This window comes from Lytechinus variegatus, chromosome 7, assembly GCF_018143015.1.
Source record: "Lytechinus variegatus isolate NC3 chromosome 7, Lvar_3.0, whole genome shotgun sequence".
Lineage (NCBI taxonomy): Eukaryota > Metazoa > Echinodermata > Echinoidea > Temnopleuroida > Toxopneustidae > Lytechinus > Lytechinus variegatus.
The window spans coordinates 5,854,406-5,871,099 of NC_054746.1; the positions used below are offsets into that span (position 1 = coordinate 5,854,406).

The window sequence follows — 16,694 nt, forward strand, 5'->3', positions numbered from 1 at the left end:
GCAGGCGATGATGACATCATTACTATTTGGAATTTAATTTTCTTTTATTCCTACAACAAGACTCGAACTTGACTGAATTTCAATTTCAGTATAGTCCTTCCACCAATTTGAATTTTGATCACTAAGATTTTATTTGCTGGAATGTTCATGTCAAATGTTGTTACAATTTCTTTGAAATTCGGAACACATCAAATTTCATAGTGTGCACTGGGCTTTAGCCATGAATTTAGTGATAAAAATCATGTAACAGAAAAATGGCCTAATTACTAGCATAACATCAAGTTCTAAGTAATGACAGTTAACTAGACTTTTTCTTCATAACTATTATTATTTTTTGGTCATAGGAAAGTAAGAAAGATGCAAGCAGAAAAGATGATAGGGGACGGGATGAATCACTCCGCAACAAGGCCCAATCGCCCCCACGGTCATATCGGTCACCAGATCGTAGATCCAAGAAATCTCCAGAGAGAAAAAGATCTCATTCACCAGATAGAAGGAAGCGCCGGTCTCGCTCTAGATCACGCTCACCAGATCGTAGAAAAAGAAGGCGGGACTCTCCGTCTCGCAGGAGAACTTCGTATTCACCGCCCAAAAGAAGTAAGAATTCGCGCTCCCCTAGCAGAGATAAAGGCAATAGGTCTCCAGATCGTAGAGATCGTAGAGACCAGAGAGACCAAAGAGATCGGAAAGATGACCGATATCGAGAAAGGGATAGGAAAGACAGGTATCCAGACAAAGACTATAAGGAATCTGATAGGAGAGGTGGTAAGCCAAGTACAGAGGCATTTGACAAGCTTCGAGAGCTGCTCTATGATACTTTGGTGCGTCAGCCTGATGACAAGCCAAGAGACTCTCCACATGGCGATAGGCGGCACCTTGACAATAGAGACCGAATGGAGCGATCCAAGTCACCCTACAGCATGGAAAGGCCTCGATCTCCTCTTCGTTCCCGAAGAGAGAACTACTACCCAGAAGCCGAGAGACCAAGAATGAGGTACCCTCCCCCAAGAAGGGACTATGAAAGAGATCCCTTAAGGGATCAATTAAGAAGCCTTCCAAGGGAGCCACCTAGGGACCTGCCAGTGCCAGCTCAAAGGGAACCTCCTCGGGACTTTGCCAGAGACTCTTCTCAAGACAGGTGTGATGAAAAATCAATATTTCAGGCAAATCAAAAACATATGTTTAGTCTTCATGAATATTAATCCCCCCCAATTTTTTTTTGATATAATAAAAATCACACATTTAATGATGTGTAGTACCATTTTTACTTAAATGGAGAATAAAGAATGCAAATGGCTACTCCATTCAATTATTCAGGAAAGAAAGGTGCTATGTAGTTGTCCTGATTATGATCTGTGTATCTTTCTCTTTTAGTTGCAGTAGTTTGTATTGAATGTCTAAGTTTCACATGGTTGCAGCTGTGGGGAAGGCCATTGCATATTTTTACTTCATTATTGCAGAAATGTCAACATTCAAGTTCTTGTCATGATTAGCAGTTTAATGATGTATTATTGATTCATCTCTATAGACCTGTTGAGAGGGCTCGTTCTCCACCGGTGTCAGATATGTCCGCACCTATTGTCTTTGACTATGAGCATTCTGAGAATGCCAGGCCAGCTTATGACATAGAGACGAGAGGTAAGTACCCATGTTTAGAATGACTCATTCATTCATTCAATTGATATGTATTATGTTTATTTTAACTGTATTAATTTTGTATGAATAATTTGATGTTGGGGTAGACTTGGCCTTTCAATAAAGCTAAAGGATAGAAGTAGCAGGCAGCAAACAAGGGTTTCATGAAAAAACTAAAATCAGGGTTAAAAGTCACATCAGGTAAATCTAGATCTGTTTTATCAACAACGGGATATCTAAGCAGAAAACTGACAGCATTGAAGATCACTAATACAGAGAAGCATGTGAGACAGTGTATTATGATTACTTGGATAAATATCAAATGGGTGTTTCATAAAGCTGTCTGTAGAGTTACGCAGGATTTAACATGTTCTTAGGTGCAAAGTCAGCTACATAGTAATATGTCATCTAGTCCAAGAAAGGGTCACTAGTCATGTGTAAAGTCATTGATAACTTACAAACAGCTTTATGAAACACCCACCAGACCTCCGGCTGGAATGCCATACTTGTGTTGGCGATTTCTCAGCAATTTCACATTTCAGGCTCAGCAGGAGATTCTCCCGTTTGGAATCGGAATTCTTTTTTTTTTAATGATTTTTTTCATCAGATTTTTTTTTTTTTTTAATCCTTTCCCCAAGAACATTCTCATGCCATTTTCGTACTGCTTTTTAAAGTCAAATGATAAAACTATAATCCAGACTCGCCTTGAAAAATCACTTGATTTCTTTACTATGCGAGAGCTTGTAACCCCGACCGCGTCGCATCAGACTTCGGCGGTGACTTAGCGACCCTAGTGCTGCAGCCGAACCGCCGAACCGAACGGAAGTTCGCCGAACTTGGCACTTCCGGACCGAACCGAACCGAACTTAAAGGCCTGGTTCGGAAGTTCGGTAAAAAAAAAGTATGTTTGTATGCAATGCGTGAATGCGATGACTACATAGATTTAAGTATAAAATTAACAAAATATATATTGGTTAGTGATTGTGTACAAAGAGAATTCCACTCAATATATTTTTAAAATCCACTATGATAGCTCCCATCTCGTCTTTGATTGAACTGTTATCAACTTAAGAATATTTTATTAACATAAATATATTTTTTCTTGATAAAATGAGGGGGCATTTTGAAGCTAAACTCGGTATAAAAGTGTGGTGTATTTACGTATTGCCGTAATCGATCGTGATCGTAATCGGACCTAATCATTTTGTATTTAATAAAGAAAAAGAACCAGACATAAATTCATTCCTCGTAAATGACAAAGTATGACAGTTTCGGTCTTGTGTTTGATTAAATTTTTATCATTTTCAATGTTTTTTATAAACATGAATAGGCCTGGGACTGGGAGTAAACATCGATTGATCGAATGGTTCGATTGGCATGCCGCCAATCACCAATCGATTAGCAAAATATACACTAATCGAATGTTCGGCAGATCCCGATTATGACGTTGGCATAACTCTAATACCCGAGTAATAATAATAAAATGACAAGAAAACAATGATGACAGCTGTTTTTTACAGGTTAAAAAATTATGTTACCGAGGTAATGTTTCAAAAATTATTAATGATTGTATCACATTCACAGTTACATACCAACATGATAGCGCTCCGAAAATGTTAATCCCACCCGACCTTGCCCTCATACACAAAATAAGTCATTGTGTGCGTGCACAATAATAAGTAAACACATAACCAGCTCACTTGAGCTGATTGGACCTTCGGATAGCCAATGAAACTTTGGGAAACAAAAAAGCGGAAGGCATGTGGTTCCCTTTATTATCAGGAAAGGTCATGACTTCAGAAATAAATTGACCCCTCCCCCATCTGTGTGTGTGTGCGTGTGAGGGAAAGAGAGAGGGAAGGATAGGGGGTGGGAGCCGGAGAATTTCTTTCATGTTTCAGAACAATGCAACCTTTTTTATATCCCCCTCACACAATGAAAACGACATTCCAACACGCGCCCGCCTTCACCAGTACTTTCTCGACTAGTCTCCAAAAATAGACCCAGTTATACATGTGGGTTCAAATGATAAAAAAATCGTAATTTTGAAAGATATTTCAAATGAAATATTTTTTTTTTAATACATGTGTAGCATCGTGGGCAGTGCCACAAGTGGAGGCGGGGACATGGTGTGGGCAAGGGATGAAATTTTTCAAGTGAAATGCTCCACCTGGGCTCAGTCTCAAAGAATATACTTCATGAATGAGTTGTTTACGTCTTTGGACTCTGCGGGGCTGATTCATTTATATGCAGGGGTGTGGCACTTGGAGGGATGCATGCATAATACCAGGGTACCAGTATTGATTTAGGAAAGATTTTCATTGGAACAATAAACTGAAAGATTTAATCTCATTTCATGAAGTTTCTTTTGATATAAAAAATCATGGAGAAGGGGGAAAAGGGCCTCATTTATGCTAAACATGTGACTTTGATGGAGATTTCTTCATGGGGGGGGTCACCATAAAGTAGGTCAACTATTGTGACTTAAAAGACGTGATTCCCGACGAACAATCGAATCATTCAATTATTTTTCCAGGAAATAATCGAATGGTAATAATAACAATCGTCCCAGGCCTAAACATGAATATATTTTTTCCTTATAAAATGTGGGGACATTTTAAGCTTAACTCAGTAAAAAAGTGTAGTTGAATTACGTATTGCTGTAATCGGATGTACATTTAATTGAAAAGACATAAATTAATTCCTTGTGACTGACAAAGTAATGGTAAAGTATATATATTCCACCTTCTGAAATTTCCATAATAATATAAAAGATAAATAAATAAGAGATGAAGGAATGAGGGTGAAAAAAACAAAAAAGATAAAAATTCAAACCAAATCAACGCATGTTCCCTGATCGATGTTCCGGAAATGGTTGGTAAGGAAAGTTGAAACAGGAAGTCCAAACAACCTGCTCTCGGTTGCTATTATACAGGTAAAATTCGTATTCCAAACTTGAAACGTTTTTCCATTGTCAATATTTTCTTAAAAGTGGTTTAATCTGGCCAATTACTGAAATGATAAATTATCAGTTCCGTCTTAGTTCTGACGATCAACGCAGAGTGATTTCACAACACTAAAATACGCAGTACAGTCCCATGTACTCATTTTCGTGTTAGAAATATGTTTGAAGTCACGTAGCGTCGATCTTTCTGGACCAAGAATGGACTGATATTTTGTCTTTTTAAAGTAATTCATTGACCAGATTTTACCACTTTTCAGGAAATAGGGACTTTCTAAAACACTCATATTCTTTGGAATGTGAATTTTACCGGTATAATAACAGTTGAGTGGAGGTTGTTTGTCTACTATTTCGACATTCCCGATCAACACTTTCCAATTTGAGAAGCTGCGTTGCAATGACATCGTAATCGATCATGATCATAGCTACATGAAATAATCGTGAAAAAAATATTCTGATCTTTGTAATTCTATTTCTGTCCTGATTCTCTCGTTATCAATATTTTTTTCTTTTGATTTTTTTTATTTTCATTTTAAAATGAAAGTAGAAATGACTTAATTTTTGTTTATTAAAACAAAAGAAAGTTCAACAATTATCTTAACTATTCTTTTTAGATACAAAATTTATAATTAATACATGACAGTTCATCCTAGAGATTACATGTTTGTAGGTCGGCGATCTTTATTTTTTATATGTCAAATTTAATTTGGCATTTATTGCCGAACCCCGAACCGAACCAAAGTTCGGAAAAAAATTGCCGAACCCTGCCGAACCGAACCGAACCCGAACATGCCGCCTGACTTGCAGCACTAAGCGACCCTTGGCTATTTTTCAGATTTTTTTTTTTTTCAGAGGGGAATATCATGCCTGACATTTATACCAGAATCATTTGGCACATATTTGCCAATACATTCATGGGTGTCATTTTATTTGTTTTCTGTTCAATCTCACTGGCAGATTGTTACCCCAACTGGTGTTAAAGGTAAATTCCAGTTTTGGTAACGATCTCAAAATGACTTTTTACAGAATCTAATATAATGACCACCCAAGTGTCTGTTTGTATAAATAAAAAATATGTGCCAAAGGATTCTGGAAGAAATTGTGTAATTGCTGAGAAATAAGCAAAATAAGCGTGGATTCGGTCACTTCCGTCGGGTCTTTATTCCAGCAATAATAATACACTGTCCCACGTGTGCCTATCTGTGTTGGCGATCTTCAGTGTGATCGTATTTCAGCTTAGATTTTATGATTTCACAAAGTTCAGTTTATGTAACTGTACCAGATCTAGATCCACGATGATATAGTCATACTTAACCTTGGTTTACAGACTTTCTCACGAAATTAGTGTTTTACTGCAACTACTATCATTTAGCTTTAATATTCAACAGACTTTCCATCCATATAGAAATCAACTGTTACTTGATAATTGTTTTTGTTTTTACTTTCATATTGTAGAGCCAATAGGAAGTCTACTGAGCAGTGCAGTTGTTGTAGATGTGGTTGATTACAGTCATGGTCAGATGACGGTTCCAAAGGCTAAAGTCATTACTGGATCAGAACTTCTTCGAGAACGGGAGTCTACATTTCCTTCAGAGTTTCAAACATCTAACGAGAATATTCATGGCGATAGAGGTTAGTTCTTAATAATGCAATTTTTCCTCCAAATTTTGCTATCTTGTTGTGGGGCATTGTGGCCCAGTGGATTTGTCTTCTGACTTTGAAACAGAGGGTCATTGGTTCGAATTCCAGCCATGACGTAATTTCCTTCAGCAAGAAATTTATCCACATTGTGCTGCACTCAACCCAGGTGAGGTGAATGGGTACCTGGCAGGATCAATTCCTTGCATGCATGAGAGCTGAAAGGCAGCTCGAGCTAACGAGCCCCGGAATAGAATATTTCTAGATAGATGGCGCTATATAAATGGCTATTATTATTATTATCATTATTCATTTACCTTGATACATGTACCTAGTGATAATTTTTATGCATCTCCACTCAATGAAGATAGTGCCCAGAGGTGTAAGTTAACCTCTGTTCATCATTTGTGCCTAGCCACCCAAAATCCAAGAACAGGTCACCCAGGTTTCCATTGAGTTTGAGAAAGCACATCCTTAGCATTAAATGATATATAACTTGTCAAAATTAATCAACACTTACCCACACAAGTACTCAATTGAATGCAGAACTAAGCTAGAGCTTTGAAATATAAGGAGAAAAGAACATTTGAATTTCCGGGTTCACTCAAGCATGCGATAAATGTATGCAGACTGTGCTATATTGGTGAAACTTCCAAGCAGTCCACAAAAAATTCATGTCGAGGAAACTATTGTATTTTGTTTCCTATTCATCTTTACAAATTAAGATGTTGATAGTATTAAGTAGAATTATTCTCTCAGATTTTTACTATTTTGGCCATTTCCTGAGAACCTACCCAATTGACTTATTGTTGGTTTTGGGGTGACTGGTCACATTTTGTTGTTTTCATTCGGGTTATTAAAAAAGAAACCCCCAACAACTCAACTTCAAAGGTAGCTCTATTTCCATACATTAGTTAGGGTGCTTTGTATGCACTGCGGGTGGTTGTTTCATAAAGCTGTTGATAAGTTAAGATCGACCTTAAGAACGACTGGTGATCCTTTCGTAAATAATCACCAATGAACATTTCATTGTGAATATTATTTACCACAAGAAAGGATCACAGGTCATTCTTAAGTCGATCTTAACTTACAAACAGCTTTATGAAACAACCCCTGGATGGGGAAGATGATGGGAGATGTGAGGCATGCCGAAGAAAGCACTGGCTCCTTGACACACCCCTAGTTGCTGTTGTGAAGGAACCATGTCCATCCTGCATTGCCAACTGAGTAAAAAGTTCAGTAACTTCATTAAGGTAGAAGTGACATAAAGTAATGACTTTGAGATACCAAGGTCAGGCCTGCACACAAAAAGTGTACCTTATTGTAACAAATATTTAATTCCCGTTGATACTGCTCTGTTGAATGAGTTATGATCCATTTAATTTGGATAATCTTGGTCAGTGGTCATTAGGTTCATATATGGTACATAAAACTTGCTAAAACAAATTGGTACTTTGAAGGAAGGGGATGTGGTTACATTTTGTTGTGTAAAATTTTCTATCAACTTGATTTTAATGATTTTTATATGAAGATGATGTGAATATACTACAAGCGCCACCTCAACCACAACGTGAACAACATCGTGAACCACAACGTGAACAACATCGTGAACAACAGCGTGAACCTTCACCGCAACCCCCACCTCAGCCACCGCCTCAACCTTCACCACCAAAGCAGCCGATGCTTCCCCAGCAAACTCAGCAACAAGAAATGCCATACACAGAACAGACATACACAGAACAGCATGAGCAGTTCTCTCAACACTACCACTCTGGGGATCAAACACAGTTTGATCCTTACAGCATGCAACAACAGATGGGTTATTACCAGCAACAGGACATGAATATGGCATTCCAGCAACAACAAGCATTCCAGCAAATGGGCCAGCTTCAGCCGCAAGATCAATACAGCACCCAGCAACAGCAGCAACACTATGCAGAACAGTTTCAGGAGGAGCCGCAGCCACCACCACCTCCACCGCCCGAAGAATCTCGGTCGGGTGTCTACCGCAACTCTCCACCGCCCCCACCACCACCACCTCCTGCTCCATCAAAGGAGGATTCCTTCAAGCAGTCCTGGGCAGCCACGCCTCCCCCACCCCCATCTGATTCCTACAGCAACACCAGACAAGCGGGAAGTCAGGACCTTCAGAGATCCAGGGATAGGGATGACAGACACCGTGGTAGGGGTGACAAGTAAGTATCTTGTTATCAAACAACAGGTCATCTTGTTTATTTATTATGAGAATATATTTATTTTCCAAGGAATGCCAGCTATCTTTAGACCTCTTGGGCAGTATTCCAAGATCCATTTTATCTTCTTTCTTTTTTTTTGGGGGGGAGGGTCTTTAAAATGGAATTGGCATTTGAGATCACCTTTTATCTTTCAGATAAAATTTAATTTTTATTATACGCCCGTCCGAGACATATTATGGTATTGCGCTCGGTGTCCGTCCATCAATCTGTCTGTCTGTCCGTCCGTTCACTTTTCCTTGTAAACAGTTTGACTTAACCTAGCCTAAAATAATTTGGTATGTATGATACCAGCATGAATCCCAGGAAGCCTATTGATTTTAAGATCAAGGGCACAGTGACATATTTTCATCCTGCCCTTAAGTCCTTGTAAATGCGCTAAATTTAGTTGAACTTAACCTAGGCTCATATCATTTGTTGTGTATGATACTAAAATCTATTGATTTTTAGGTCAGAAGGTCAAAGGTGAAGTCGCCACCTTCTACTTTTCTTGCTTGACCAAATATGCATTTTGCGCGTTACAGGCGAGCGTATTATGTACTCACCTTAGTGACACTCTTGTATTATATTACTGATGATTTGCTGCAGAGCAGTGCTTGCATAGACATGTTCAATTTGAAATATGGGAAGGCTGTTTTATTACTTTGTAAATTTCAGCAATATATCTAGATGAATTTGCTCGAAATGGTGAAATGAACAAAGGTTATATAATCATTGACAGTAATAGTCAAATGGTTAAACATTTCAAAAGACTTTGTGGACTAATACTGTCTTTAATAAAATGATGCATGATATGTGATGTTGAAAGGAAATAATAAATGTTTGGTCTATTTTTATCAAAATGAATTTTGAAGATCTGTGATGTTCCCCTTAAAAATTTCAGATACTGCTTGCCAAACAAGTTTTTGATATGCTTTCTTTGTAGTACTTTTACTGGCTCATACATGAAATTAAAATATCTTGAGCTGCAGAAAATGAAGGAGGAGGGCCTAAACCTATCATTTAATATCAATTAAGATATCAAATATCAATTATCAATCAAGACGATCATTATCCTGATAAGACCGGAATATTAGTCATACTTATGATTTGGTGTGATATGTTCTTTTGTCAAATTGCTATTACTCAGTAAAAACTCTGTTTAAATTATCTACATATGCTGTTCACTACATGAGCTTACAATAGTTATTTAGCAACCATGTTTTGTTGTTTCAGATTTTAAACTTGTTTGTTCATAGAGTAAACAGCATTGTATAAAAGTTTTAAACAACGTTTTTGATGTGTAACATCAGAAGACTTAACCATTTTATTGATCTTTTGTTTGAACAGATACCAGACTGGTCCTTCCAGATTGGTGGAGGATTACAGGGACTCTCCGGGACAAAAGGACATGTTCACCAACTCACCCCAGCAAACCCCGCCTCCTGCCAAACCCAAGAAGAGAGAAGTAGTGGCTGTTACAGACCTCCTAGATCAGCCCAACAGGGAGAAACGTCCGGCCAAGATATGTGTGATCCTTCGTGGTCCTCCGGGAAGTGGCAAAAGTTACATTGCAAAACTCATCAAGGCGAGTAGACTTTGGATTAGATAATTGAAACGTCTTTGTAAATTGTCCTATAAATACAACTATTATTTATATCATCATCAATCTCATTATCATCAACATCATCATCACCATTATTGCCATCTCTATCACCATCACAATCATCACCATCGTCATCATCTCCATCCCCACCATCATCATTATAATAATTGTTACCATCACCATCATCACCATCATAACCGTTACTATCATCATCGTCATTGCCGTTACCATCATCATCACCATCCTCATCATTATCATCATGATAGTGACGATGGAAATGATTATAGTAAATTACAGAAAGGAGTGATATACTGAACATATTTTTAGTTATGTTGACTGAATCACCCATCATCCTCCCGATCACTTTCTTCTCTCTAGAGCGGTACCAGGTTTTTATGATGCATTGCCAATTTCCTTCTTTTATTTTGACTTGCAGGACAGAGAAATCCACAACCGGGGTCCTAGTCCTCGCATGCTGTGTCTTGATGACTATTTCATGAGTGAGAAGGAGAAGACGGAAAAGGATCCTGAAACTGGCAAGATGGTGAAGAAACGGGTAAGTTCTGTACAATATGTCTGTCTGCCTTGTCATGGTGTAGAAGAACATTAGAGTTCTGACATGTGACCTCGTCACTTTTCTGATTGTGCATTTCATCATTTTCATGACCATATTTCAGTAGAGCATGATGAAAAACCTCCACACACTAAATTTGTCATTAAAGTCCACCTCAGAAAAATGTTGATTTGAATCAATAGAGAAAAATCAGACATGCTCAATGCTGAAAATTTCATCAAAATCAGATGTAAAATAAGAAAGTTATGACATTTCAAAGTTTTGCTTATTTTTAACAAAATAGTTATATGAACGAGCCAGTTACATCCAAATGAGAGAGTCGATGATGTCACTCACTCACTACTTCTTTTGTTTTTATTGTTTGAATTATACAATATTTCAATTTTTACGAATTTGACGAGTAGGACCTCCTTGCCTGAAGCACAAAATGTTAAAATAATGGAATTCCACGTGTTCAGGGAGAAATGAAACTTCATTTCACATGACAATGACGAGAAAATAAAAATATTTCATATTTCGTATAATAAAATACAAAAGAAATAGTGAGTGAGTGATGTCATCAGTTCCTCATTTGCATACCGACTGAGATGTGCATAATAACTATTTTGTGAAATAAAGCAAAACTTTAAAATGCCATAAATTTCTTATTTTACATCCGATTTTGATGAAATTTTCAGTGTTATGCTTGCTGAATTTCTCTCTTTTTATTCAAATCAAGTTTTTGTTGGGGTGGACTTATCCTTTAATTAGTTCACGATGGCCCAAGCCATGGCCAATGAAGTCGGTGTTAATCGGCACAATTGGATTCAGTCCAGTTAGCACCGATTTTAGATAACCACATATTGGACCCTGTGGACCGATCCCCACCAAATTTGAGTTTATGGATGCACTTCATCATGCTCCCCCCCCCCAGAGATTCGGTATAAAAAAATGCTGAAATGCAAAAAGGTTGTTTGGGACGTCATCACTCATATACCCTATGGTGTTGATAAAAAGTTATTGTGAAATCGCAGAAAAAAAATATTGCAGTAAGTTTGAGAAAAATCGATCGAAGAATTAAAATTAGAATTTTAAATATGTGACTTATGACGTCATATGCTAGCAGCATTCCTACATATCGCATGGTAAAAAAACTCAAATGTCATTTTCTCAGAAAATTGAAAATGACTTTTATTGTACCATCAGTATAAATTGTTTCACACCCGAAGAGAAACGAAAATAAGTCATCAGGAACCATTTTAAAAATAAAATTTATGCCTTTTATATTACATAACATATTGGGCAGCCGCCCGTAAATGACGTCACAAATCCAAAACTTAAAATTTTAATAATTCTAATCTTTAGTGGATTTTCCTCAAACCTTCCTCAATATTTTTTAATTATTTTTTTCTGCCATTTTTTACAACAAATTTTTCTTCAGGGTGAACTTCCCTTTTAAAGTAGCTACAGGTATGTAGTTGTGAAAAACAATAATTTTTGAGAAAGTATTCAAAAATCAAGGTTAAATGTCACCATATTGTAGAACTATATCCGGTAGAGTTACATTAATCTTTGTGAAATCATGAAATCTAAGCCGAAACATAGTCACGCTGAAGATCACCAACACAGAAATACACAGGTGGGGCTGTGTATTATTGTTGCTTGTGAAGTGACCAAATTTCAGGCTGGAATGCCATGCTTGTTTTGCTTATTTCTTGGCAATTGCACATTTTATACCAGAATCATTATTATAGACATTTTGGTGGTCATTTTATTGGATTCTGTGTTCACTCATTTGAAGTTAGTTACCACAACTTGCATTTTTATTTATACAGCCTTTGTATAAACTGACAAATTTAGTTTCAGGAATATGAGTATGAAGACAGCATGGAAGGCATTTACCAGAATAGCTTACTTAAGACGTTCAAGAAGACCATTGAAGACGGATTCTTTGACTTCATCATCGTGGATGCCGTCAATGACAAAATCTCAAAGATTGAACCATTCTGGAGCTATGCAAAGACGAAGGGATTTGAGGTAATTGTCTTGTGAGAATGTGAACTTGTCATGGCATTTGCATTAGCTGTTTTACAGGTAAAAGGAAGTAATTGCAGCAAACAATACAATTATTTCATGAGAAAGCTTTTGAAATCAAGGTTAATTACTGTGATCATTGATCTAGATCTGGTACATTGAAATCAACTCATCTTTGTGAAATCGTGCTCTTTTGAGCATTATTTGTGCGGGCAAAATTGTCCCGAGACCTCATGCTTTTTTCCCCTGGAGTTATTAGTGCCAATTTGCTTTCCTGAAGATGTACACATGTTCTTTTTAAGATTTTTAAAGAATATTTTGTAAGTTATTATGAGTGGTATGTCCTTATTACTTTGCTTGTCTATACAGGTGTATGTGGCTGAATTACTTGTTGAGTTAGGCCTGTGCATACAGCGAGATATCCACAATAGAGGTGAAGCATCAATCAGGAGGGTAAGTGTAATGTTGATTCTTTAAATCTCGATCAATCGGTGCCACGACATTTGCTCCAGCGACAATCGCTCCGCTATAAATTCCACACACTGAATGAATGGCTCACTTCCATCCTGGATTTAGCAATCTACCCTAAAACCTAACAATTTTTTTAGGAGTGATTTCCCCTACAATGAGGGTCAAAACACAGGATACCTTCATGTATTTACTTTGCTGGGGTATAGGGTTCACTAGCGTACCTAAGGGGGGAGGGCAGGGGGGCAGACTGCGCCCCCCCCCCTCCCCCGACGAGTCACAACTGATGCAGGAAGGAAAATTGATACAGGAAGGAAAATTGATAATTTGTAATAATAATCATGTGTCCCTTTATATAGCGCAGTTACTATGTGCATATATTCAACTGTAATGTAAAAATGCAATGAAAACGGACGTGTGCCCCCTTTTTTTTTTGCTTGTCAATTTCTTTTCTGGTACAAAATCCTTTATTTGTGGTTGAAGACCCTTTTTTTTTGCTTGCCAATTATTTTGCGGACGAAATATCCTGAAAATTTGCCCCTCTATTGGAAAATCCAGGGTACGCCGCTGATAGGGTTGGCTTCCTGATGGACAGATGCTGCAAGGATTTTGTGAATAGATTGTTTCTTTTATTCTTTATATTAGAATTGCTTTAATCTTTCATGACATTGATTGGATGTAGAAGGCTGACACAGTATCAACCATTGTCTTGTCATTACAGATCATAGAGCACTGGGAGTTTGCCCCAAGGAAATACATCAAGTTAGATGTTGTTGCCCTGTTGCAAGATGCTGCCATTCCAGAGGTAAGATACCTTTTTTGATGATAGGTCTGGGTCACCATAAGAGGGGGTTGCAAAATGATGATGATGATGATGGTGATGATGATGATGGTAATGTTGTTGATGATGATGATGGTGATGATGGTGATGATGATGATGATGGTGATGATGATGGTGATGATGATGATGTTGATGATGATGATGATGACCACGATGATGAAGATAGTAGTGATGGTGATCTGGGCCCCTCTTACAAAAAGTTACGATTGATCCAATCAATCGTAACTCTATGGAAATCCATCAATGTCCTAATTTTTTTCTACAGGAAATTTGCAAAATGTCCTTTTGTAAACAGAGGAGAATACACCATTGTCAAGAAATCAATGAATTTATGGATATACATTCATATCGTATCTAGAATTTTTTTTTGAACAAACATGCATTTTATGTGTTGACTTTGCTGGCTTTCCATAGTTGTGATTGATCGGATCAGTCGCAACTCTTTGTAAGACGGGACCCTGATCTACCTATAAACACTCCATTGTTGCAGGTTGAGATGGAAGAGGAGGAGGAGGAGCAGGAAACCGGGCTTTCCATGGAGGAACTGATGAATCAACAGCATGAAGCGATGGAAGAATTCGAGGACCAGGAAGAGGTAAGTCGAAGTGACAATATCAAGCAGGGATATCAGTCAACAATCACATCATCTGCCATATTGCATGTTAAATGTCCTGTTATTGTTTCAAATCCCATCACTTGAGACTGTTTTATATTGCAATGTCATATTTCCTAGAGTATATATCTTTAGTATTATTCATTATTGTCATCATTGTTATTTTAAGTATCCCATTGACTTCATTCCATTTTATTTCAATAGTCATCACTTTTTTTTCTATCAGGAATATTTTGTAAATGTCTGTTGATATATGGTAATGATTTAATTTAAAATGCAATGTTAGACCTAGTAATAAATTTGTATTTCTCCAAACTATATATACATAATATGATTAGATTAAGATATAGTTGGAGTAATTTCTTCAGGAAAAATTTTAGTCACCATCATTGTCCTGAGTACATCACCGGATGTATTCATTTTGTGTTCCCTACCTGTAATAGTGCTATGGTAAATAAGCAGGATGTGGAGCTTTGATTGCATTCTTAGGATGCTCATCAAATGAATGATTTTATTTAGTTGAGCAAGTCCTGCAATCTGCTACCAAATTAAAAATTCCACAACCTTCATAAGTGAGAATTTCTTTCAAATTGATAGAGGTGATATGGTGAGCATGATAGTCCCACGTGCATTGTTTTGTGTTCAGTTTCCCTTCATTGTTTGTATGTATCCTACATTGACTACATATGCTCAAGGTGGACCTTCCCACAGCACCGTAAGGTTTGTACACTCATGAAAATCGTGTTCAGTATAACTTATTAATGATGGCAGCTTCCTCGAGTTTGGTTGAAACGTTGAGACAAAACTGTCATTCAATGAAAATCTAACCTTATAAAAATATTTAGTGTAGAGGCTAGGCCTGAATGGGCAGAATATGGGGGGTTCATGATTTATCATTGGACTACTGGTCTAGAAATACAATAGATATAAGGGTCTAGGAGGGGGTGTATAAATTTTGCAGGTATGTATAGTTTTAACAAATGACTTGAATGCAGAGAGTTGAATATCATTTTCATTTTTTAATTTTTTTTGTTATTGAATATGCAGATACAGGTGTTGATCAAGCGATATAATTGATTTTTAAAAGGCATTATTGGAAATACATTCAAACTAAAAAAAAAAATTGCATCCCATGAAGCAGTTAGGATTTTTGCATACCGGTAATTTATAAAATCATGATTAACATAATGCATGGCCTAAGTGCTCTCTAGTATTATGAATATTTCACAAGATTATGTTTTGTTATATTGGTCTATTGCCAATGAAATCATGATCCAGCATAGTGAATGGTCTAGCTTAGAGAACATATGAGATATGAACTGCTATGAAAAACCTAGTTGCTTCTACAGGCTAAAGTAGACTGCAATGTGTCTCTACATGACTATGTTCAGGTTGGTTGGTGACAGGTTCAGTCGAAGAAACAACTTTGTCTCAAATATTACAGCAGTCCATGATGCTTGTATGCCAAATACGCCAAACACTACGCCTAGTCTAGACCTATAATATAAATCAATTCTTGCCTAGATCTACTTCCTGTATTTCATAACTTAAGTTAACACGATAGATCTATTTTAATCATTTGTTTAATCATATTGAACTGAGGCCCTCCCATAGGCTCATGTGTCTGCAAAGACCCATCGTGTGATCATTATAAAATCCAGAGGAGATTTGGATCTAGGAAGATATGCTTCAGCCATCGCTACCCTATTTTGGTTCTTTTGGAACAAAATCTTATAAAATGTCAACAGTACCTCTTGGTCTTGGTACAAGTAGAATCTAGAGATCGATACCAATGGGTTGTCTGCGATAGATGGGCGAAGTAGGTGCACTGAACATGCGTATATATATATGCGATATTTTTTCTAAATATACATGTAGCTATCGGATCGTACTGAATTTGTGGTATCCTCTCTCAGAACAAAAAGCAACTGGTTGCTTGCACAGCAAAAGAACAGATTTTAGCAAGTCAACTTTGCCTGTTGCCCATGGTAACAGGGGCATGATTTCATCAGATTGCAGTATTGATGAACAGGTATTTTAATGCATTCATTAGCTCACTTTATTGATATGTTTTTCATTATACAGAGAACTTAGATATATATAAATCAGATTT

The 16,694-nt window shown here is 37.2% G+C and overlaps 1 protein-coding gene across 2 annotated transcripts in view; it reads left to right on the forward strand.

Moving 5' to 3' along the window:
- LOC121418293 (YLP motif-containing protein 1-like) overlaps nt 1-16,694 on the forward strand; it is a 52,516-nt gene that overhangs the window by 15,638 nt on the left and 20,184 nt on the right. Inside the window, exons 4-14 of one of the 2 annotated variants that reach the window (XM_041612075.1) lie at nt 345-1,138; nt 1,529-1,638; nt 6,053-6,229; nt 7,767-7,814; nt 7,851-8,430; nt 9,817-10,054; nt 10,509-10,628; nt 12,486-12,662; nt 13,029-13,112; nt 13,849-13,932; nt 14,459-14,563. In XM_041612075.1, the coding sequence (XP_041468009.1) occupies nt 345-1,138; nt 1,529-1,638; nt 6,053-6,229; nt 7,767-7,814; nt 7,851-8,430; nt 9,817-10,054; nt 10,509-10,628; nt 12,486-12,662; nt 13,029-13,112; nt 13,849-13,932; nt 14,459-14,563 (2,517 nt within the window). Of the gene's footprint in view, nt 1-344; nt 1,139-1,528; nt 1,639-6,052; nt 6,230-7,766; nt 8,431-9,816; nt 10,055-10,508; nt 10,629-12,485; nt 12,663-13,028; nt 13,113-13,848; nt 13,933-14,458; nt 14,564-16,694 lie in introns of both variants that reach the window. The other variant, XM_041612073.1, reaches the window with a different exon arrangement.